At 34.0% G+C, this 24127-nt stretch overlaps 1 protein-coding gene across 5 annotated transcripts in view; it reads left to right on the top strand.

Annotated features, from left to right (window-relative positions):
* LOC111502138 (cytospin-A) overlaps positions 1-24127 on the top strand; it is a 168494-nt gene that overhangs the window by 116977 nt on the left and 27390 nt on the right. For 3 of the 5 annotated variants that reach the window (XM_074184184.1, XM_074184182.1, XM_023156133.2), the window contains exons 5-7: positions 11866-12035; positions 19758-19954; positions 22458-22637. In XM_074184184.1, the coding sequence (XP_074040285.1) occupies positions 11866-12035; positions 19758-19954; positions 22458-22637 (547 nt within the window). Of the gene's footprint in view, positions 1-11629; positions 12036-19757; positions 19955-22457; positions 22638-24127 lie in introns of all 5 variants that reach the window. The other 2 variants (XM_074184183.1, XM_074184185.1) reach the window with 2 other exon arrangements.

The raw sequence follows: 24127 nt of genomic DNA on the forward strand, positions 1-24127 counted from the left end.
ACCCCATGAAAAGAAGTCTAATGATGATAAATCAGGAGATCTAGGCGCCCATTATATTGGTCCTCGCCTTCCAATTCATATTCCTGAGAAATTTTCATCTAAAAATTGACGTACAGGTGCAACAAAATGTGGATGAGCTCCATTTCGTTGAAAGGTGAGCTGATCTTCAAGTAGACTATCATCGTCTTCAAGTAACTGAGTGATTATGCGGTTCACAGTTGTATCAGTTTGTCCGTTGAGTTTACCATCAATAAAATATGGACCTATAATATGGTCTCCCAGAATACCAACTCAAACATTCAATTCATGGGGAGTTTGTGAATGAGTTTCCTTGTACCTATGGGGATTTCGTCACTCTAGTATATGCAGTTGTGCCTGTTCACATGTCCATTTAAATAAAAAGAAGGTTCATCAGAAACGCACACATTGTAGAGGTAATATTATCACCATTCAATAATTGACTCATGATTTCACAAAACTCTGTACGTCTAAGATCATCTTCATTTAATTCCTGTACATTCTGTATTTTATAAGCATGAAATTTTGCTTCTATCAGAATTCATGTACGCTACTTTTAGAAACTCCAGAAATAATCTCAAGTTGTCTGAAAGATTGAATGTTGTCCATCACTGCATGTCCTATAACTGCAACAGTGACCCTTTCATTTCTCATAGGCTTCTCTCGTTCATGTTTTTTATTCAGCTCTGATCCCGACTCCATGAACTTATTCATCAATTGAATCAGGTACTGATGAATTTCATTGAAAATTCGAGCCCATCGTCCATTTTCAAAATACGCAGCTACAATGGATATTCTCTCATGTATAGTATAAACCATTTTCGAAAGTTTTCAAATTTTTTAATGAAATGTATCGAATTCATCAATATACCGATGCTTAAACAACGATATGCGTATAAAAAAACACATGGCGACAATTTTTGTTCATGAAAACGTCTGTCTCACCTTCTGAATTATTATTTATGAAAGCATATTATTTTTCAATACAGTGGCGTACCCACAGTGAAGCTTTCTTTTGATAACATCTCAGGTGATGAAAAATAAAATATCTTGATAAAACTAAGTTTTCATTGAAACTTCAATGACACTTGATCGATCCTCAATTTCAGTACACCGATGTATTTGGGATTGAACTCCCTTCAAAATGATGTGTCACAAGTATAGTAGTACCATTGAAAATTCTGAAGTAGGGGGTCTTGGTGGTGATGAGGGGGTTGACAACTTAATGATGATGTATTTGGTGAAATTGTTCCCCCCTGAAATAAAAATCGACGAGTTTGGGCGATTTTCAATTTTATTCACGAGTTTGCAAATTAGGGGGTGACAAATTTTAGCTGGAATACACTGTATATTGCCCTTTTTGGTTAAAGTAATCCAAAATTCTGTAATTTCACATAAAATAGAGAGTTAGGTATCGTCTGGTTCTCATTCTTTTTGAATTTCCCAAAATTTTGATGGCCAGTAGATTTTAAAAAATAAATCACCTCACAGAATTTGTTGTAGCACTAGATGGTGTCAGCGATTCCATTTGCATGGACTTCAGTTTGTGGGTTTTTCCAGAGTTTCTGACAGCAAAAAGTTCTGTCGAATTTCCTCATCTTTGATTTACAAGAAAAGCGTTCGACAATCTATATATACTCAGTTAACCAAACCAATTTTGTCTCATTATTTAAAACTAAACGACTAGAAACGTCAAATTGTGTTTCCGTCATTTTTCAAACTAAATTATGGTTTTATTTTGTCAGAATCAATCAACACTTCTACAATGATCGTTACAGTATTTTTAATGCTACCGTGCCACTATTTTCTCAGTTGTCATTTCGTAAATGTGAAGTTGGAGTGAAACACAAAATTAAGAAACCTTTGAACAACCATTCATCACGTCTTTATCGGCAACGGTGCATGATTGGCAGTAATTTGAGACACATCACTGTTCTAAATTGTGAATTATTTATTTCGTCTCAGACCTTCAGTGATTATTGCCATTGAGTCATCTGAAGCTTAGAAATAAAGATACAAAGTGAACCGGTGCCGTTGTAGTGTGTCCGACTCTAATGATAGTTGTCGATGTCGTTGACAAAAAAACGAGCATTCTATGAATTTATCTTCTTTAGCGTGAAATTTACGATTTCTATTCGATTGTACTGATTGTCTGAAAGCAATAAATGATTTTGATTGAGATTTGATTTCGGAGCTTGTTCCGGTTTGCTGTTTCATAGTAAGCTCGTCAAAGCAACTTAAATGATTTATAAAACGTATTTTTTCAAACCGCTAGGGGCGTTAAGAAATTCTGATAATATTGATGATAATATTGTAATTTACTGTTCCAACTTCCCCTTTTTCGTCAAACGCAAAGCTAATAATGATGCAGCACACTTTTCAAAACTACCTTAATTTGTTTTGTAGTATGACATCTCAACACTTTGGATTATTGTCTCAGAACTATGTAGCAAATGGACATAGGTGCATAATGGAAATGCAATTAGTTCTGTTACGTTTTTCCCGGTGGGTTGACCAATAATTGACTACACTGAACAATAATCAAACTTTATTTAACTTTAAATGCGACAAACACTTCAACTAAAACTTCAACTATTATTCGAATGTGTATCGCCTTACTTACCGCACTATAACTTCAACTTGACTGTGTCGATATGCTCGTGGCATATATCGTAATCGAAGGCGGTAGAAAATTCGCCGTAATTCCAACGAAGTCTGTAGCATTATTCTCGCTACATCTAGAGCGGCAGTGAACATCGTACATTCGCGCGCTCTTAGCTACGTCACAATTGGTTTATGGCTACCAGTGGCGGCCGGCGTTATTTTCTTTAGGGCATGATTTACAACTGTTCCAATGATTTTGATGTTTATTTTTACTTTTTTTGTGTAGACAAGCTGGCACTTTTACACTATGGCTCCAGAGAGTACATTTGAACCGCTATTTCTATAATGAATCTCTTCGCAGAAACAGCATGACTTTGATTCTATTCAATATACTGTTCTGTTAAAAAAATAAGGTGAATAATTCATTTATTCACTAGTTTCTGTTGTGTCCCCTTCGAAGTAGCACCTATCAGATATTGCGCCAGCGTTTTTTCCAATCCTCGAAGCAGTTCTGAATGCACTTTTTGGTATGTCCTCGAGTCTTGTCAGCGATTCGGTTTTTATCTCCTCAGTCATCGCAAAACGCCGTCTTGCGTCTTGGGTCTCTTCTATCTTGGGAACACGAAAAAGTCGCATGGAGCCAAGTCTTGTGAATATGATGGCTGAGGCATGATAACGGTGTTGTTTTTTGGCCAAAAAAAAAGAATAAGCGATGACAGGTGTACATGTGCATTATCATGATGCAAAAGCCATGAAATGTTTTTCCACAATACATTTTCTTCGTATTGCTTCTCGCAAGTGGCACATAAAACTCCTTATTTACCGTAGACCATGTGGCAAAAACTCCTGGTGGACTACGCCACGGTAATCGAAAAAAACAGTGAGCAAAATATTAACGTTAGATTGAACTTGGCATGCTTTTTTTTGTCTTGGCTCTCCTGAGCTCCTCAGTTGGTACGATTGGATTTTGGTTTCGATGTCATAATTATGTACCCATAATTTGTCAACAGTTATGATCCTTTTAAGCAAATCTGGATTGCTGTTGACGTCATTCAACAATTTGTGAGGGATGCTCACGCGAGGTTTTTGGTGAAAATTCAGCAATTTTGGAACGAACTTCGCTGCTACACGCATCATGTCTGAAATTTAAAAAAAATGGCATGGCCTGAGCCAACCTATATGGCGACATCTCACGACAACTTCTCTTATAGTGATTCGACGATTCTCCATAACAATTCATCGTCTTCGTCATTTACATCTTCTAGACCTTCTGTGAAGAGCTTCTACCACTTGTAAAGATTTTTTTACTCAGAGTATAATAACCTCATGCCACTGTCAACATTTATAGTGTTTTTGAGCATTCAATTCCATTTTCACACGAAATTTTTTACAAATTATTTGAATTATTTTTTTTGATAGCAGATAATCGCCCAACACGAGACGAGTGTACTAACATAAAATAATAATAAAAAAATCGCTAATCGAATATACGTAACTCGAAAAATTTGAACACTCACCCTATTTTTTGAACAGCCCTCATATAATGAGTCAAACCAAATCCGAAGGTATTAAAAAATTCAAGTATCGCATACGCGATAATCAAGTAGAGAGGTTTTTTTCCACAAAAATATCAACATGTGGTCTATTTTCCATAAATGTAATTTACGGCAGGGCTTCTGTGAACGGCCGCTCCGTTTCATTTGAATGTTTCTTTCCAGGAATACTAGCAATATATTCACAGTGAATAAACATTACCCATCATAATCAGATATCGAAGGATGAAAATAGAAATATCAAATTAGTCATGGCCAATTGCAGTTTAAGTGTTCCACTCGCGTATCATTCATAAAATATGAAACAAAATAACTGTTATAATTGATATGAAATTATTACTACCATTTATAGTTTCGCTCCACTAATTTTCTAGATTGTAGGTTGTGATTAAAAAATATAATTATTTCAAAATTCATTAGGGCATTAGGAGCTGGAAATAAGTTCTATGTAAACAATAATTCAATATAAAAATATCCGAAATGAATTAAAAATTCAGCTCTATTTTTCTCAGTAACGATCAGAAACAACACTAGATATATGAATATCTTGAAGCTCATGACTAAGATTATACAGATTCTTTGGGAACGTCTTGAAGTTTCTGCTGATTTGTTTTCCATCAAAGCTAGTACTCCGTGGTTCAGATTTTGCATCGACCCATTTTTGGTTCACATATACGACGTCCTGCTCAATTTATAGTTTTGCAAAGGGCAGTAAACATTGTTATTATGTTTTCCTCGATAGACAAGCTGGTTGTACGCCGTCTCCGAAGCCCTGATTCATTTGGGAAGGCACGCTATACCGTGAGGTAGGTGACCATTGGGTCCGAGAATTATATGTCCCAAGCTAATGCAATGCATTTGTCCGGCATGATCTTTAGAGGAGCATCATTCCATCAAAGACTCCAATAATCAGAACAACAATCTCAACAAAGTGATCTGGAGTGTGTGTGGAATTTGAAGAGAAAATCTCGATTTTTTATCTGTTTTTGTTCTTCTTTTCGGACGATAACCGTCTCACCCGGAGCTGAAAACTCCACCACGAATATCGTGGTGGTCTGATGGCCGAGAAGAACTACATTAAGCTTATTAGCTTGTATGAGCTATAGGAAAGAAAAGTTTCAATAAATTCGACACTTCTCTTTTTATTTACTATCGATGATGTCGAAAATCGTGAATTTGTAAATCACCGTTCCGTCAAATATACGAAATGGTTCAACATTTTAAGTGATTTAAGATTCCGTGAGTAAAAATCAACTGATGAACACCTTTCATCACCAATCCTTGGAATGGTGCAATTAACAAACACAAAAAATCTCTGACTTCTGATGTCCTTGATATTTATAAGGCATCTACCCATGTTTGGCACGCGCGTTAACTAGGTAGATACGCCCAAAGTGGGTGAGTCAAGTCGACCTACTACTGTAATCCACAAGGGTTTATTGTAGTTCAAACCCAATCAAACTCAAACAGATGAATTCAGCTTCTTGACGAAGCTGATTACTTCATTTGGTAAGTGATCTGTCAGGTCAGCATGCAGCAATGGGAGTGTACCAAATATAGTCTTCAGCGTAGCATGCAGTATGTGCTCTGTTATCAGGGCCTGAATTTTTTCGTGAACAATAATTCACTGCAACCGAATCGGCAGTACTTCTGCGACTGCCTTCATCAGACAGGTAAGCAACACGTACGTGTTGCTGGGAAAGTAGCTCTCCTCTGACATATTTCAGGGAGAATATTTCCTGCATGATCCTCTCAGATTATCCAGGCTGGAATGTTACGATCTAGTATCGTACCTCTCGAACATTATCTGTAATATCCTCTACGGAGTCTACGGCAGCCTTAACGGCATACCTACTAAAGAGATTTCATCAGTGGGCTGTTCCAAATTGAGATTGTTAGATGTTCAAGGTGCAAGATTTCTACCTAAATAACCCCAGCAATCTTTATAAATGAGGTTACCTGTACATCAGCTATACCCGACGATACATTAGATTTATTCCAGCAGGGCTTTTTCAACATTATTTACAAATAATTATTCTTAGATCTTTAAAATATACGTATAACATTTGATTATGGATGAACAGAAAAATATTTTTGATAATAGCTAAATAATTTTCACAATAAATTTTATTTAAGACACGTTTTGCTACACGGTAGTTTCATCAGTTAGACTGGTCGGTATATTCATCATTTGAAGTGAAGAGGGCTTTTTCTTCCAGTTTGTCTCTGGGAGTTACTTCTTTGTACGATCTACAGCTACCGGACTGAGTCATGGTCAGTGGGAGGAATCGTAACTGCGTAAAGTTTGGGTCGGTGAATGACAAAGAAACTATTAGGAAAAAGAAATAGAAACTTTTGTTTGCAATTTTATGTAGTATGGATGTTTACGGCTCATTAATCTAACAGACTGATTTCTACACATCTACTGCACATCTTGAGGGAGGGGCTTCTCACCGGTCATGACTCAGTACGGCAGCTGTACACATCTTTGTAAAAAGTTTATTCTGAAATGAATTGCTTTCTTCATTTCTTCACATTTTTCTGTTTAAAAATGGAGACTAGAAGGTCAAAACCTTTCATTGCTAAGCCATAGAAGCATTCGAAATTTATACTTTTGCGTGACATATATGTATTACTGCAAACCTTGAACGATTCTATTCTACAAAAGTGAATGTTCATATTCGTTACCATATATTTCCCGAAAATCTTGGTTTTTTCTTGATCATATTTGGATTGGAAAAAATAGTTTGCTAATTTTTCAATTTTCACTTCATCCGTATCTATTATCTAGATCTACATATTTTGCAAATATAATTACGATAGCCTCATCCAACGATCGGATTGTTCAACTTTACTATCTTTCTCTTTCCGAGAATACTATCGATACATTCACTGAGAATAAACATTACTCGTCATATCTGACATCTAAGGATAAAAATGGAAGCATCAAATTAGTCACGACTAATTGTAGTTTAAGTGTTCCACGACGTAGTTGAAAAATTTATATGTGATGAGATTGTTGCCATTATCATATATTGTTTCGCTCTATTTATTTTTTAGACCGACTACGGTGTGATACACATTTACAAAATTGCGTTTAATAAATTGAAGTTTTCATTTCATCTTGAATACCAATAATTGACAGTATTAGCTAGTGATCGGTCTATAAGTCACCTATAATTCTTTTGTTCGTGTAACAAGTTTAACCATAATGTTTGAATTTTTCTTGGTAAAGGCAATTTCAAAAATATACCTAATATATGTATATCAATATTACACCATTTTCAGAAATGGAAGTCCGAACCTGTAATATGTAACCATAATATCAAATCAAGAATATTGAAAATATTATATAAAATAATAGAAAGGTAAAACAAAACAGCCATATCTGTTCTGACTGAAATAGAATATTTTCTAATAGAAAACCCTGTATGTAATTTTTGTTACACGCATAGTATTAAAATTATAAAAGTGAAAGTTATTTTTTGTGAATTGAATAATTGAGGAGATATTAGAGGGTACCAAAAATAAATATCAAATACCTTATTCGAATCGACGGTCATTATCTGAGTTAATTTGAGTGTAAAAACGCAAACGATAATCCTCAGAAGTAAATATTCGTATGAGCTAGGGATTAACGAGGTTCAAACAAAGACACTACTCATTTCATCAATTTTTTTCAATACAATTTTCCCAGTCACCGTTGTGAGGTATATTTTCATCATTATAGAGCTGCTTATAAATCTCATTCTTGAAATAGCCCCACGTAAAATAGTCAGGAGATCTGGGAATTTTTTTTATGCCGCTAAAAGCAACGCTATGCTACTCTGAGCACTTAAAAAAATCTAATATATCGGAGGCAGGACTGTGCCGAAATGTATTTAAACGCAAACATGTATTAAAGAAAAAACACATTGACTCGAATGAAAGAAAAACGAAAGAGTATGAACACTAATGCCACTAATCTGCAAATTTGGAATTTGAAAATGGAGATTACACATTTTCAATAATGGTAAAATGTGCCAGTTCAATCAGGAATAAAAAGATTCATGATTAGTACATTCATTACCAGACCAATTGGTAGGTTAGTAGCCGGTTAGTCAGTGAGTTGAACTCATGAAATCACCGCTATTGTGAATGCAGATTCGATCCCTACTTTGACACTCGATGGATGATGTGGTGCACATTCTAAGTGAGTGTGTGTATAAGTTGACCAATAAATGTATTCAACACGTATCAACTGATGCTCGCTACAACTCGCACGGTAGATATGACCTCTTTAATCCCTTGCTGGGTAATGGAAACTTCATATTCTATTATCTAATGATTTCTTTCAAGAATATCTTAAAAATAAAACCAAGTGTTCTACGTGGGTTATATGACATTCTATTGATATTGATCGGACGGTAGCCGATCGGTTGAGGTGGGTGGTTTGCTCTACTCACTCAATCGACCGCTGTGTGAACCGGTGGTTCGAGCCGCAAAGCCGGACGATCGATTTTCACTTCCTGTCGTCCAACCCGTGTTAAGAATTACACGTTAGAAGGTAAGACCTCGTTAGTCTTCAGCTCGCAACAAATTTCGACTTTTGAGAGTTATCGTTCGTAGGAGGCGACAGCTGGTTATCGGAAAAACAGATCTCAAACAGATTTTTTTTAAACAGACAGATTACCACTGAAAAAAAAAGATTTTGTAAAACGTCATTGGAACTTTCCGGTCTCGTTCTCTAAATAAATCATACTTCTCCTAAAATAAAGATGTATTCTGAAAATTAAAATCAAATATTTCAAAAATTATTAGTTTTCAGAAAAAGGTTGATTATTTAGTTCAGAAAGTGTTGCCTCCTATTGAGTAGTATAAATTTCGAGTCTCTATACTCTTGGGCAAGTATAATTCAGTCTTCAAATACTCGTTTCCAAAAGGTACAACTTTTCTGTAGATAATTGTCTGTAATAGGCTCATTATAGAAAATGAAGCTAGTTTTATAATTGACGCTAGTTACCACGAAAAGAAATATTATTTACTGTTTGACCTTCCATATCAGCAATAAAATTTCTTTCATTCATAACTAGATGTATATAAAATATTTTAATAACTCGGCTTGTTCGCTACGCTGAATGCATTCTTTGTTTTTATTGAAATTCAAATTAGAATCTAAATGCACAAGTTAGGGCTGAGCAGAACGATAATTAGCAGCATATATTTTATTGAATAGATTTATGATTATTTATCTTTATTGGTTATAAAGTGAGTGCTAATCGCTCCCCTGGCCCTTTTTTAATCACTGAATATGAAAAATCGAATTCGAAACACAGTTTTTCAGAAACATTTTGCGAAATTTGAAAATGCACGTTTTGTTTACTCAGTTGGTACTTATCATCGGGAAATGATGTTAACTTTGTTAGGAAAACCCGCATGGAGAAACAGTGCTGGGCTTGGAAAAAGTGATTCTCATTGGATTCATTTACCTCAAAGGTAACAATTCTCTCAAGTTCGCGATATACTTTTCATGAAATGCGTTTCCACCAGTCTCAAAATAATAATATATTTTTTAGAAACTGAAAACGGTTGTGTATAAAAAATCTTCTACTACGAGATTATTGTTCCAAACCCGGTTTGAGGTTTAATAGACTTATTGCAATGATTAATAGATAGTCTCTGTGTAATAATCTTTCATAAAAGGGGTCATATCAAGAAAAATAGAGAAAATTAATATTAAATGTACATTCTTGCACACAAGAATAACGATATCGAGATATATCTCGAGAAGGTACTCGAAAAAAAAACGTAGTATATTGGTTGGTCGGTTGCCGGGCAGTTCGACGTGGGTGCTTTGGTCACTCAGTCAATAGGCCGATGTGTGAGTCGATGGTTCAAGCCCCAGACTGAACGCTCGATTTTCACTTGCTATCGTCCAACCCGTGTTAGGAATCACCCGTTAAAAGGTAAGATCTCGTTAGTCCTTAGCTCGACTCAGATGAACATTCGATATGTACCTTGGCGAAACCTCTTTCTTTTGAGTTATATATCAATAGACAAGATTGTATGCAGGAATCTTAGCATTATTGTACCCTATTGTACCTTGAGCAATGCAGCCAGCAGCGGGGTCGTCAAAATACCTCCTTTTAGGCGGGGCAAAAACAGAAAAATGCCGCCTCCACCCACTTATATTTATTTTTACATTCACCAAATGATTGATATTTGGACATAGGTCTACCAGAAATAATGCATCCATCGCTGTTTTTTCTGTGTTGCGCCTATTTATTTACAGATATATAGACATGAACGTGTAGGACATATATTTTATACTTAGCACAGGATATAATTCAAAATAAAAATATGTATGTATACTAAAAATCAAAACGAAATATATTAGTGCATATAGTGTATTGAAATTACAATTTTACTTTTCAAACTTTTTGTTCAGCAAATGAATCTATGGCCTTGTCATAATTTAACTTGTGCAATTCGATTTTCTACTGCTAAGATTGCAAGACTCGATAAGCGTTCCTAGCTCATGGAAGATCGCAAATAATTTTTAAATAATTATAGTTTGCTAAAGCTTCGCTCACAGCTTGCGGATGTAGAAGGAATCGTGAAGTAAATTCACAGAGCAATACAAATATTAGGAAAAGCATCCTGCAAAGCATCCGCATAGATATGTTGCAAGAGATAGCAACTGTTAGCCTTTTCAATATCACCGAAAGAAAGGGGAGTTCTTTCTCTTTAAAAACGTTGAATTTCTGGCAGAATTCAACGGTGCTTAAATCTTGCTCGTATTTTCGAGACAGAGCGGCTCCATACTTTTGCAGTTCTTCAATTTACATTTTCATTCAAATTCAGCATGATGGCACAATCAAACCTCTTTTTAATTTATGATATTGTTGTAAATTATGCCCGAAAGAAAATAACGCCGGCCGCCATTGGTAGCCATAAACCAGGCGTGACGTGGCTAAGAGCGCGCGAGTGTACGATGATTCCCCACCAATCTAGAAGCAGCGAGAATAATGTTATCGACTTCGACAGAACTTCTAGCCTCGATGGCTTCAAAGCGACATTTGAAAGTTGAAACAAAGTTTATTAAATTATTGTCGAGATCATCATTGAAATTTCATTTGAAACTTCGTTTAGATCAATATACGGCGGCATCGTTCCATATTGGAAAATATCCTAAACTGTTCACAGAAATGAATTAATAATAAATATGTAGTAAGTTGGCATCAACAGATTCAATCCTTCGAAAACAAATGTCTTTTTAAATCACACGAATAAAAATACATAATGCTTCTTGTTAACTATCTGAATCTAGATGGTAAAAATAAAATGAAGTTATTTTGTCCACCTTGAAGATTGTGTCAATACAGTAATTGTGTTTACTTTTCTAGAGCGAAACAAAATGAGAACACAGTAAGGTAGTAACAAATTATGTTTTGATATATTTATCAATATTGCAGGTAAACATCAGATAAGGATTTTATAGAAAGACATTACCTAAGCTCACAAGCTCACGAATTGTAATAATATTATGACTGAATCACGACTCTGTAACATTCGAGACTGATAAATGTGCCTATTGAACAATTGGTGTTGATTAAACGTAGCAGTGCCTTATAGTTTTAATAAAATCGACCAGAAGAGTGCCTTATTTTATAACACATAAGATGAAGAGTATCAAAGCAATATTCCGTAGAGGTCAGAACTCCAAACTAGAAGGACATAATTTGGGGGACAATTTGTCGAGAACCTCGTCGATCACTAATATAGATGCCGATCAGAAGAACAGCAAAGGAGCCAAGCCGAGAAAAAGTGCGTCCAGGGATCGAATAGACAAAATAGGAGACAAGAAACATGATAAAAAAGGTTAGTGCATTTGTAGTTGTTTTTTGGTAATGGTTTTGATCAAATCCATGTATTTTGTTTAACAAACGAAAAGTAACATTTAACCTAGCGGCACACTAGCAAATTTATTTAAACAACTTCTAAACAGAAACTAGAACACATTGTCTCTTATGAGAACCAGCACACCAGATTTTTTATAAAAAAAAGACTACCATTAAAGTTCATGGAACCTTTTTGTTCTTCTCAAAAAAGTGCTGAACATTTGGTTATAATTTTTCTATGACTCCAAAGTTAGTCGAATTAATTTTTCTCAGAAGTTCTCAGAAACAGCTTCGATGTTTATGCTTTCTTTCCATTTTTTATTATTTTGAAATCATAAATCTATTAAGTCGGGGACAGACTTATACATTTGATTTAAACAGTACCTACGTATGATATACGATATAAGTACAGTACTTTTCTTTGAATCGCCCCCACTTTTATTTTTTGAACGAGACTACGCAAAAAATTGAAATTTGGGATAATGAAATTAATGCATGAATACTTTATTCTGACCTGAAGGTGACCCTGATCGAAGAACAGAATTCTGCGAAATCATGGCGGAAACCATTGCAAGGCATCCTACCTATCTCCACAATATTTGTTTTAGTGACGAATGTACATTTTTTTAAACGGCAATGTTCACATACAAAATTGCCGTTATTGGAGTGACACCAACCCTCACGTTTTCCGGGAAACACATACCCAATATTCAGAAAAAATTAACGTTTGGGCAGGAATATTGGGAAACCATTGATTGTAGGACCATTATTTATTGATTAAAAACTAACAGGGGAACTGTATTTGAATATGCTGGAAACTACTGTTGACCCTCTCATCACTGAAATCGTCAAAGCGAATCCTAATTAATTCATTATGGATATTGTATTCCAAGATGGAGCACCACCACATTACTCCAGGCAAGTAAGAAACTATTTAGATACTATTTTTCCCGATCGTTGGATTGGCCGTCGAGGTGCTCTAGAATGGCCAGCCCGCTCGCCAGATTTGACACCTTCGGACTTTTTTTATGGGGTTATTAAGCAAAAGGTTTACGAAATTAAACCTGCTTCAATATTGGATATAAGGCAGAGAATAATGAATATTTGTAGATTATATTATATTAGACAATGGAGGTCCGAACTGATGAAATATTCTTAGAGATATTAACGTTACTGTGTTCGAAAATGTTCGGCGTGAAATGTCGGATAAGCTGTTCATATGTCGAAAAGTTTAAGGCAACCATTTCGAGCATCTTCTGAACTGACCTCAATCTTATTACCTCATGGTATGTAGTTAAATGTTAATGTATTCAGGCTATTATTAAAAGTTCCGCCATTTTGTAGTAGTTGAAAATATTTACATTATATTCTAGGGTTGTGAAGCATTTGTCAGGAGCTTCAAAAAAATGTGTCACATGACTACCCTTTCCATTTAATTTTTTTCCCAGATGGTGCCCAGTCGCCAGTTTCATCTATCAATTTCACTTCAAAATAAAGTATTCATGCATTAATTTCATTTTCCCAAATTTCAATTTTTTGAGTTGACCCCTTCAAAAAATAAAAGGGGGGACATTGAAGAAATGCACTGTATGATACGTATATATGGGGTTAGATGGAATAGTAGATGTATGTTAACTGTTGAATTATATTTCATATTGTACAATACTCAATATTAAATACAAACTGAATCTCGTCCTAACTGCACAAACAAAATGTAATTTATTTTTTATTATTTGGTAATAAAGACATCTATTATTATAATTATTATTATCATTATTATTATTATAAATTGAAGAATTAGAAAGCCAAAACCTTTCGTTCCCAAAATACGTATGATATGTATATAAAAAATTCAGATTATGGCCTATGGCACTAACGTTAAAGTTGTTTTTGATGGGTATAATGATGATGGAATTAGAGTCATTGAAATTTTAGATACGTAAGTTATACTCTGATCGATTATTTATTTCAATAATACCTGCCTTTAGGTCATCATCGAATGGAACTACTAGCTCGAAATCTCTCTAAAAATGTTCAGGATTATACAATCAACTCAAGATAGTAGTTGTCATAGTAGAGGGCATTAATGTGTTGGTGTTATTGATTACTTAAGCACCTGATGGTGAAAACATGTTTCAGGAGTAACGTACATCAGTTGAAACTTTCATGAACTATTACTGAAAACACAAAATACCATATCAAAAGAGTTTTCCTTGCAAATTCAACAATAGCAAAATAATGATCTAATGTCTCCTGAAGAATGCGGTTGGCAAAACGGTAACTAATCAAAACCAATCGAAACCACCTGCATTTATTTTCTGTAAATGTTTCTTTTAAGGCATAATTTTTTCCAATAAAAAATGTAACTATATATCGAAAAGGGAATATTGATACAATGCTTTTTTAGGATAAAGTTTTTTGGTTTTCTACTTTACTATTTTTAAACAAAAAATGTGAAAAACTTCCATAAGGAAGATTTCTAATAAAAACTTTCCATATTTTCTGTTAAATCATGAAGAAACTTTTTTCAAAACAAACGTTATCTACGATTCATCTCAAACGCTTTTATTCCGTCATTATTATATCCATTAAAAACAACTTTACGTTAGGTGCCACAATTATTACGTGAATATCCAATATTATTATTGATAATTAACAAAAAATAAATAAAAAGGGCTATGCAAAATAGGAATATTCTTTTCTGTCCCCGCTTCAAAAGGTTAATATAAAAAAACAAACTTTGAAAAAAACATCGTATATGAAGCAATTTCTGAGGACTTCCATAGATTGCGTATTTTACATATTCTTTGACGCGACTATGAACAGGAAATAACGACGAATATAGGAAAGTCTATTTTTATTTATAACTCCTAAAGTGTTGCAAATATCGATATTTTCCATTGAACAAATTTTATTCAACTTTAAGAGTTCTATGAAAATAATCCAAACATTTTTGTTTTAGAGCCTATTTTTATTTTAAAAACAGCCATGAACATGACAATGAAGAAGCCATGATAGACAATACATTAGGGATATATTTGTCTGTGTTGGAATTTAATAAAAATATGTTGTATCTGGTAGACAGTTCAAATATTTGAACAAACTATGGAAAAAATACGGAATTATTTGGTGTCAAGATATTTATTCAAATATATGATTGCAAATGATTAAGTTTGTTCGTTCTCATTTCAGCAAACTTTCAAGTATTTCCCAATTGTAATTAATGGAGAAATCATAATATCAATTGTTAGAGGTTCTCAAAAAGGTAATTTTTTCATTGAGTGATGATAAAATATTTATCGAACACAAAAAAGTAACTTATCTTCAAAACTACTCCTAATTTTACTTCGAGAACAAAACTAATTTTTGCAGAGTCGGATTGGGCCAGCTGGCAAATGCAATTCCGACATATGGTCAGCCCGACCCTGCTTTTATGTATTTTTTCTTATACGAAAATTTACACATGGACTTCAATACATTAGCAGGACTAGATAATTTTCTCTTCCCATTTTCAATTTTGAATTTATCCAGTACGACACAGTGGCAATTATTCGTTTTGTCACTTCAAAGGAGGGTGATAAATCGCATTTTGTCACATGCTACGTAGAAGACATTTGAGAATGTGGCCCAGGAGCCCGTATTATCGATTTCACGGCTAAAAATACTTCGGTGGTCAAGGTTACCAGAAATCATTATTCACTCAGCCAAATATTTTTCACTCAAATGGATTGAAACCAAATAGTTGGATATAAATGAATTTTACAAATATTGACCCGAATGAGCATATTTATTACGATAACAAATCAAGTTCTCGAAACTTTTAAAATTCAAAGTTTTTCATTTTCAGTTCCTATGAATGTTCTATATTACAAATAAGTTTTTGATTTTTGTCAAATAGAAGATTGATTGCGATGTTGGAGAATAGTTATAGTAGAACTATAAAATATATTCTAATTCTGCATATGAATCAATTTCAATTTTTCGATGCAACGCAAAGAAATAACTTGGTGGTGACGACAATAGAACAATTAATTTTAAGCAGTTTCAGTCCTTGAGGTTTTTTGAATACTTCTAAGGGTTCTGGATTTTAGAATTTTCAAGTTTACTTTAATGTAACTCACATACAGTGTGTCAATTTCAAAACTAACAATGGGCTATATCTCACGAACGAAAGCTGATATCGAAAAATGCTTGAAATTGTTTCTAAGGGGAAACTAAAGTGACACGAAAGAGAACTCATCTCCATCAACTCCCTAGGCCCCACCCACCAAAACTCAAAAAGTTTAAATTGCAAACCCCTATTTGTGATACATCATTGAAGAGACTATAAAAAATTATATCCAATGGTATAAATAATAATTGTACAGGGTGAAGCAATAATTGTGAAACTTTGGCTTAAATGGAATATTTAATAAGGTTTTTGTTGAACTACAAATTTATTAAAAATGTCAATTAAGTAAATGTTCAAAGTGGGTTCCGTTGTTTTGGAAACAATAATACAGCCTATTGTCAAAGTCTGCATGAACTTTAATATCAGCCGGCTTACCATGTTTTATTTGTAATGCTACCTCCCGGACTATTATTTTAAATGATAAGTGTCCGTCGGTACTTTTTTTGTTAAATGAAAACTTAATTTGCAGTTTTTGTAAAACAAGTTGGAAAGATCTGGTTTTTGGGTTCTGTCAGAGTCAATAATATTTGGTTTGTTTGAGACTTTTAAATGTCATTAGTTGTCATCATTTGTACGATCTGTACTGTGATTCAGCTGTAGTTGTCACGATGGTTTACAGTATACCTGAGCGCGTGGAGATAATTTTTATATTTGCCTCCCAGAACAAGTCTTATTTAAAAGCAGCTCAAATATTTCATGAAAGTCATCCGGACAAAAATGTAAGTCACGTGTACGTCCGCAATTTAGTTGAAAAGTTTAGAGAAACGGGATCAGTGCAAAATAAAAAAAAGAATGCCCCAAGATTCCTGAATGAAGCTACCCAAATTGAGGTGCTTGAAAATTTTGCAATGGAACCTACTGCATCTGTACCTGCAGTGACAGGACTTTCACATGAGTCGGTTAGAAAGGTGTTGAAATTATATAAGTTTCACCCGTAAGAAACACAAATTCTTCAAGAACTAGGCGATGATGATCCAGACCGACGAATTGAGTTTTGTGAACTCATGACTTAAAGAATTCGCGTTGAACCGAGAATGTTAAAAAACATTTGTTTCAGTGATGAATGTACTTTTATGCTGAATGGTAATGTAAATAAACAAAACTGTCGGTACTGGAGTGATGCGAACCCGCATCGATTCAGAGAAGGTCACACTCAGTATCCTGAAAAAATGAATGTTTGGGCAGGAATATTAGGCAATGCTATAATTGGTACCTTGTTCATACCAGGCAATTTGAGTGGCGACATTTATCTCGATATGCTGGAAAACACCGTCACCGTTTAATTGTGCTGCACTTCCAACAAGATGGAGCACCTCCTCACTGGCAGCTCCAGTTAGGCACTGGTTGGAAACTAATTATCCGAACAAATATATTGGAAGAACAGGTCCCATTGAGTGGCCACCAAGGTCACCAGACTTGGCGCCACCTGACTTTTTTCTGTGGGGTCACCTCAAGTCAGTTGTTTATAAAACTCAACCTGTGTCACTTGGGGAATTGCAAGAAAGAATTACGCAAACATGTCGCGCCACCAAGGTCATCAGACTTGGCGCCACCTGACTTTTTTCTGTGGGGTCACCTCAAGTCAGTTGTTTATAAAACTCAACCTGCGTCACTTGGGGAATTTCAAGAAAGAATTACGCAATTATGTCGCGCCATTACTAGAACAACATTTGCCAAAGTTCGTGCAGAATTTGAAAATTGGCTGTAATATTGTTTACAAAACAACGGAACACACTTTGGATATTTACTTAATTGACATTTTTAATAAATTTGCAGCTCAACAAAAATCTCATTGAATATTCCATTTAACCCAAAGTTTCACAATTATTGCTTCACCCTGTACAATTATTATTTATACCATTAGATATAATTTTTTATAGTCTTTTCAATGGTGTATCACAAATAGGGGTTTGCAATTTAAACTTTTTGTGTTTTGGTGGGTGGGGCCTAGGGGGTTGATGGGGGTGAGTTCTCTTTCATGTCACTTTAGTTCTCCCTTACTATCCTAGAAACGATTTCAAGCATTTTTCAATATCAGCTTTCGTTCGTAAGTTGTAAGTTTTAAAATTGACACACATATAAACTCATTAGTATTCTTTTTGGTTAAGAAGATTGATAATGTTCGTTAAATGGCAATAATTTTAATTTTCAACTACTCCTACTATAAACCTTGTGTCTCACAATGGATTTTATGGAGTATTTGCATAGTTGAAAAAATTTAATTCTCAAAAATATATGACGAGTAGATGCAAACAAATTCACATAAATGTTTTAAAAATGATATCAAAATTATTGATTTATGATTCACTGCATATGATTCGGTTGAAAATGATCACATTATTATCATATCTTGAACGTATTCTTTCGTAAATAAAAAAGTATTTAAATTTATTTCAAATAGCCAGGCCTAATTTACAATATGATATACCTTAGAAACTAAGAGTATAATGTTTTGAAGATTTCAAAGAAATGATGAAAGAAGAAATTAAATTATTTAAAATTGTTATAACAAAAGATTGCACTTTCGAATGTTAAAGAGTGTATATGGAAATTAGAAAAAATGAAAAATAAATAAATAAATAAATATAAAGTATCATTTTAAAATGAGTGTTCGTAATAAATGTTTGAAGTTTTTGAGATTTCCTGATTCTTTAATTATTTTCCGCAGCTTATTGATTTGATCAGTTGTCGACTCCTTACGAACAACAGCCCTCAGAAGTGGAAACTTCTATGAGATTAGGATTAATAAGACCTTATCTTTTAACGTGCGATTCCTAGCACCATCCATTTGGAATTGAGAAGAAAATTGCTAAAAACATTCAAGTACTGTCCAAGTATCTAAATTTTTCCATTTTTTTTTATAAAACAATCGAATCGAGAATCGCGTTCGCGGCCAAAACTCTTCGTTTTTACCTTATTTTCAACGCTCCATTAAACATATAAATTTAGGTGGTGTAGTTTCGAGAATTGTTTTAGTAGATTTTCTGCTCTTGAAGATATTTTTCAAATTTTTAATAACGGCAATACTTTTTAAGATATTCGCAAAAAATGAACCCTTCATTAAAATAAAATTTTAAACTATTGGTGCAACTTAGCGCAAATTAATTTTTGTAATGTAACGAACCCAACGACACCTCAGTTATGATTTTTGATGAAGGTGAACTGACATGTGAAATAGCTAGGCTATCGCTACCGTAAAAGCAATTATAACGATCAAGTCGTTGTTATAAAAACTTCTTTTCTTATTAAATTAAATAGTTTTTGATGTTTAATTTAGGAAGTGAAGTTAAAAAAAAATCTCCGAGCAGGTTATTCACCTTCCCAAGGTTTTCAAATCATATTTATTCAAATTTGGTTATAAAGTCACATAGACATTAATATGTTTCAAAATCAGAAATTCTCCTACCACTGTCTGTATATTCGATATGATTTCAATGCTTTTTTCTTACACTCACAGGAAATCAACAGTTTTATTCTCTCTTTTTCGATGATCCTATTCCCTGTACGATTGTATGTTTCTACTCTTTGCAGGTCTCAATAAAAATAATAACAAATTAGATGTCGGTGAGAATACCTATCCTTCTGTGGATTCTTTGGCAGAAGAAGAATTACTTCATCTGAGGCGGCAACTACAGGAAATGGCCCAGGAAAAGACAAATTTGGCTCTGCAACTAGGTGAACAAAAGGGCCAATTGAATAATTTACAGAAGGAAATTCAGAAACTGAAGGTGAGTCTATAATTCCAAGTAACACACCGGCAATGTCTTCGAAACTATAATTTCATGATAAGGACACTATTTGCTTTTGTTGATGGGGTTAGAGTATAGTTCAACAAGATTTTTCTCAAATAGTTCGGTAATTCTAAAGTGGGTCTGTTCGAAGTTCCACTGCAATCCGCGAGTGTTTATTGTGGCTCACACCTATTCAAACTCGACTGAATAAATCCAATCTTCTGACGAAATCGATAACTACATTTGGTGAATGATCTTTCAGCTCAATCCAACTTTCAACGGGAGTTGGGGCTGTAAAAAGGCCTGTTAAATAACTTAGGTCATCCATGCCGTAATCTCATAATTGGCTAATGACATATTTTGAAGAATGTGTAAATGCCTTGGCATGGGCCAATTCTGGTTGATTTTTCCAGAAGTTTTAAAGTCCAGGTGATGCCAAAGACAGGTTCTGGTCTTATGAAAACGTTTGAAGTGCTCTCTTTTGCAAGGTAGTCCGCAGCTTTATAACTTCCCAGGCCCGATGTTTCCAGTAATTTACACCAGAGTTTTCCTTTGACATTGAACGTTGCTTGGTGAGAACCAAGTGATTACAAAGCCACAAGGCTCCCCGAGAATAGTTTTATTGATGTATGTGAGAAGTTGGTTGGTGCCAATCTTTCCACACACAAATCAATGAAGTGTAGGATCGCGTAGGGTCGTTGGAGGTTGCTATCTTTGATCTGGCACATCGAATGTAAGGACCTGAAAGTGTGTTTGATCCATCTCTGAACCAAGAGCTGTCTGCTCTTAGTATTTCCTCTACCTGGAGAATTCAATCCTCTCTACTTGGGGTAAGGATTGTGTGCGACAGATAATTCTTGAAAGACGTAAATAGTATGGTGATGGCTCAATGGCTTATCTGGAACTGATTTCACAGAAGTATGAAAAACATAAAATGATATGGGAGCTGGAGTATAATGTGCTGGATTTTTTTTTTAAGAGTTGGCTGATTTTCAAAAGCTAATCAGCACTGGAAAGGAAATCAAAATTCATTTTCAATGATGTTTAAGTGACCCCTATTCCTATTGGAATGTTTTGTGATTGTGTTTAGGTTAACACTTGTTCCTTTTACTAGCTTGAGGCATTGTGTAAATCAATTAATATATTTTAATTTTCTCCTTGAACTGTGATTCCCAGATCTATTCTTCTCCTGAATTACTAGGAACCTTAGTGAAATAATCATTCAATCTGACATAAAAACATAGATTTATCGAAAAGGCAATTTGAGAATATTCAGAAGTTGTCAAAATATATAAAAATCCGGAAATGCATTCTACTAGGCCTTCTGTTTCCAATTAGCATGAAGTTTAACTACAAACTTGTTGTGACAATCCCTCTAATAGTTCTTGATGATTATGACTTCATACTCGCAACAGCACCAATGTTTCTGAGAAATCAGTCTGTTATCAATACTCTTAATATTCTACTGAACTAGTTGGAGAGAAACAAACATGACCATTGTATGATATAATGTGGTTTCAATCACTAATACTGGGAATAGTAATGTGACTTTCGCATATGTGAATGAAGGAATCGAATTAATTTTCTTTTCATTTGTATCATATTCACATACATATCCTACATTTTATTTGTAATTAGAAGTATGAAAGTACATTTAGTGTATAGTTAGAGACTAAATTATTCTACAAATTCATTTCTTTCCCATGTTTGAAATAAAAATGCTTTAATAGTCCGATTTATAATTACATAGGCCAATTTCTAGCAATAAACATACAATGCCAATATTGAAATTCAAATCGAATACATAAAGTAAATGTTGATCAAAATATCTAGTGAAAAAAGTATTACAAATTATGACTGCTTCAACTAAAACCTAATGTACGTGGAAATAGCGCTAGAAGTCAGCATTAGATATTTTATTTCTTAAATGTAAAATATTCAGATAAGCTCAAGCAATGTTTTTTCAACTAATCAACCTATTTCAAATATTTGTGATTGAATTTTTTCACTATGTGTCTACAAATGAAGGTCTGAAAAACTAATACTTGATAACTAGTCATGGTTATGGACATGGACAATATCATATCAGTTAATTGACATGCTGATTTTTTTGTTAACACCCCATTTTCACTTCTTATGACAGTCCTCAAAACTCCAAAGAATCAACAAGAAACTGATAGAAAAAAAATATTATTTTTTTACTTTTTTTCTGTGTAACTTTCGGATGTGGACAACTTCATATCCCTATTAACAGCAATACTCAAAAGTTCAAACTGAGTTAAGAATTTTACTTAGTAATCTGGATTGAAATTGAGGTGAGCAACCCTTATCACGTACTCGCGTAGAGCATGCCATACAAGTTCCCATTTCAAATAGGACCGAATATTTTTATAATCTTCAGAAACGGCCAGGGATCAAACCTGCATACAGCTTAGCGGTAGGATCTAGGCAACTTATCAGATTTTTTGAAACAATTCGTCTTTGTAACTACTTTTTTTAGTCTTTTCAGGACGAATCCAACATTCAAATGGAGCAGCTCTCAGAAGAGAATAGCAGGCTCAGGAAAAGGTTGAAAGATGTTGCCCACTCACCGCTGTCCGACAACGAAAAGCAGCAACTGCTCTTTAATACTCATCGACACCATCACAGCTCTTCAGCGCCTGCATCTATAGCTACCAATGTGAGTAACTACTAATTTGTTTCTGTCTCTGAATAATTCAATGGAGAAACACATTAATTCTGAATTCATCTTTTGTTTCTGTTAGGGATAGATTGAGTATTAGAGCTATTCCCTACCTGTAACAAAGATGATGATCTGTTAGTTACAAGGTTATTAATGATTATAATTTATATTCAAATCATAATAATTAATAATATGATCTAGGAGGTATGCATTCTTCGATTTTTACAAGATGAGTAAAGTGATCAAAATATTAGGTTATTAAAAGGTTACAAAAAATAAAAAAGTTCAAAAAATACACATGACAATAAAACGGACAAAACTTGTGAAACATACTAATGTATCGGCGTTGAATTTTTTAATTTTTTTCAAGTAGTACCTAAAGTTTAAAGTGGCAAATATGTGCAGTTTGATAGTTCACTTTGTTGTAAATATTAGTTCATAAGATAAGGCTTTTAGGCCTTGAAAACAATGATGCAATGAATTACCTTACCCACTAATCATATGATTATAATGCAATTACCATATTAAATTTTGTTTGTTATAAAAATAAATGTCTGCTCTCAGCGATAAAAATTATTTTCAAAGTATATTTCATTCACATGCACATATTACATGCAAAAAAGCCTATAATCAAATATAGGACAACACTGATGCGCTCATAGGGCTCTGATATTTTTTTCAAAATATTAACTTTCCTTTTTATACATATTCTATAATGTATTGAGTACAGAAACTATTGAAAGTGTGTTCACTCTTCAAGAATTAGAACCTATTTCTGGGATGGTTCATTATATGGTACCCATAAAACAGAGTCATGACCTGAATGAAATGACAATTCAATCCTACTATGAGTGTGAAGAATGCTCATTAAAATTTTCAGAATCATCTGATATATCATTTGTCTTTCTGAAGTTACTATCGTAAGGTTACAGAAATCATTTGGGAAATCATTTTTTCAAAACCTTGAAAAGAGAAAACCGTAAAAATGGACTACAGCTGTCAATAGGATTATATATGTGATCAGGTTCCTCACGAAATATCTTTTTGGTAGAGATCTTGCAATTGATAAGCTACAATAATTGATTTGTTGACATTTGAACGTATTATCATGTAGTTGTCAGTTTTCCTAAATGAACAGAATTTTGTTTTGACTTTGAAGATGGATTCTGGAAATGTAAGTTGAATCTTAAAAAGGCATAATTACTCTATTCTAAAATCGTTGTTTGAAATAATTCAGGTGAAGTCATCTATTCTCTATGAACAACTTCCAGACATATTCAGGACAACTAAGGGAAGGTGAGGATCTAACCTTTCAACATGCAATCCTGAATATGTTCTAGAAATTGCATGAAAAATCCATCCAAGAACAAGGTACAATATAAATATAACCATGTCCATTAATTATTTCATTCAGATAGCGACTGAGTCTAATTACAATGTTGATGATTTCTCAACTGTCATTCGATCAGGAATTCAGCAAAGTCAAT

This window comes from Leptinotarsa decemlineata, unplaced genomic scaffold, assembly GCF_025532065.1.
Source record: "Leptinotarsa decemlineata unplaced genomic scaffold, Ldec_3_MD MMD2_tig00026354_RagTag_RagTag, whole genome shotgun sequence".
Classification (NCBI taxonomy): Eukaryota; Metazoa; Arthropoda; class Insecta; order Coleoptera; family Chrysomelidae; genus Leptinotarsa; species Leptinotarsa decemlineata.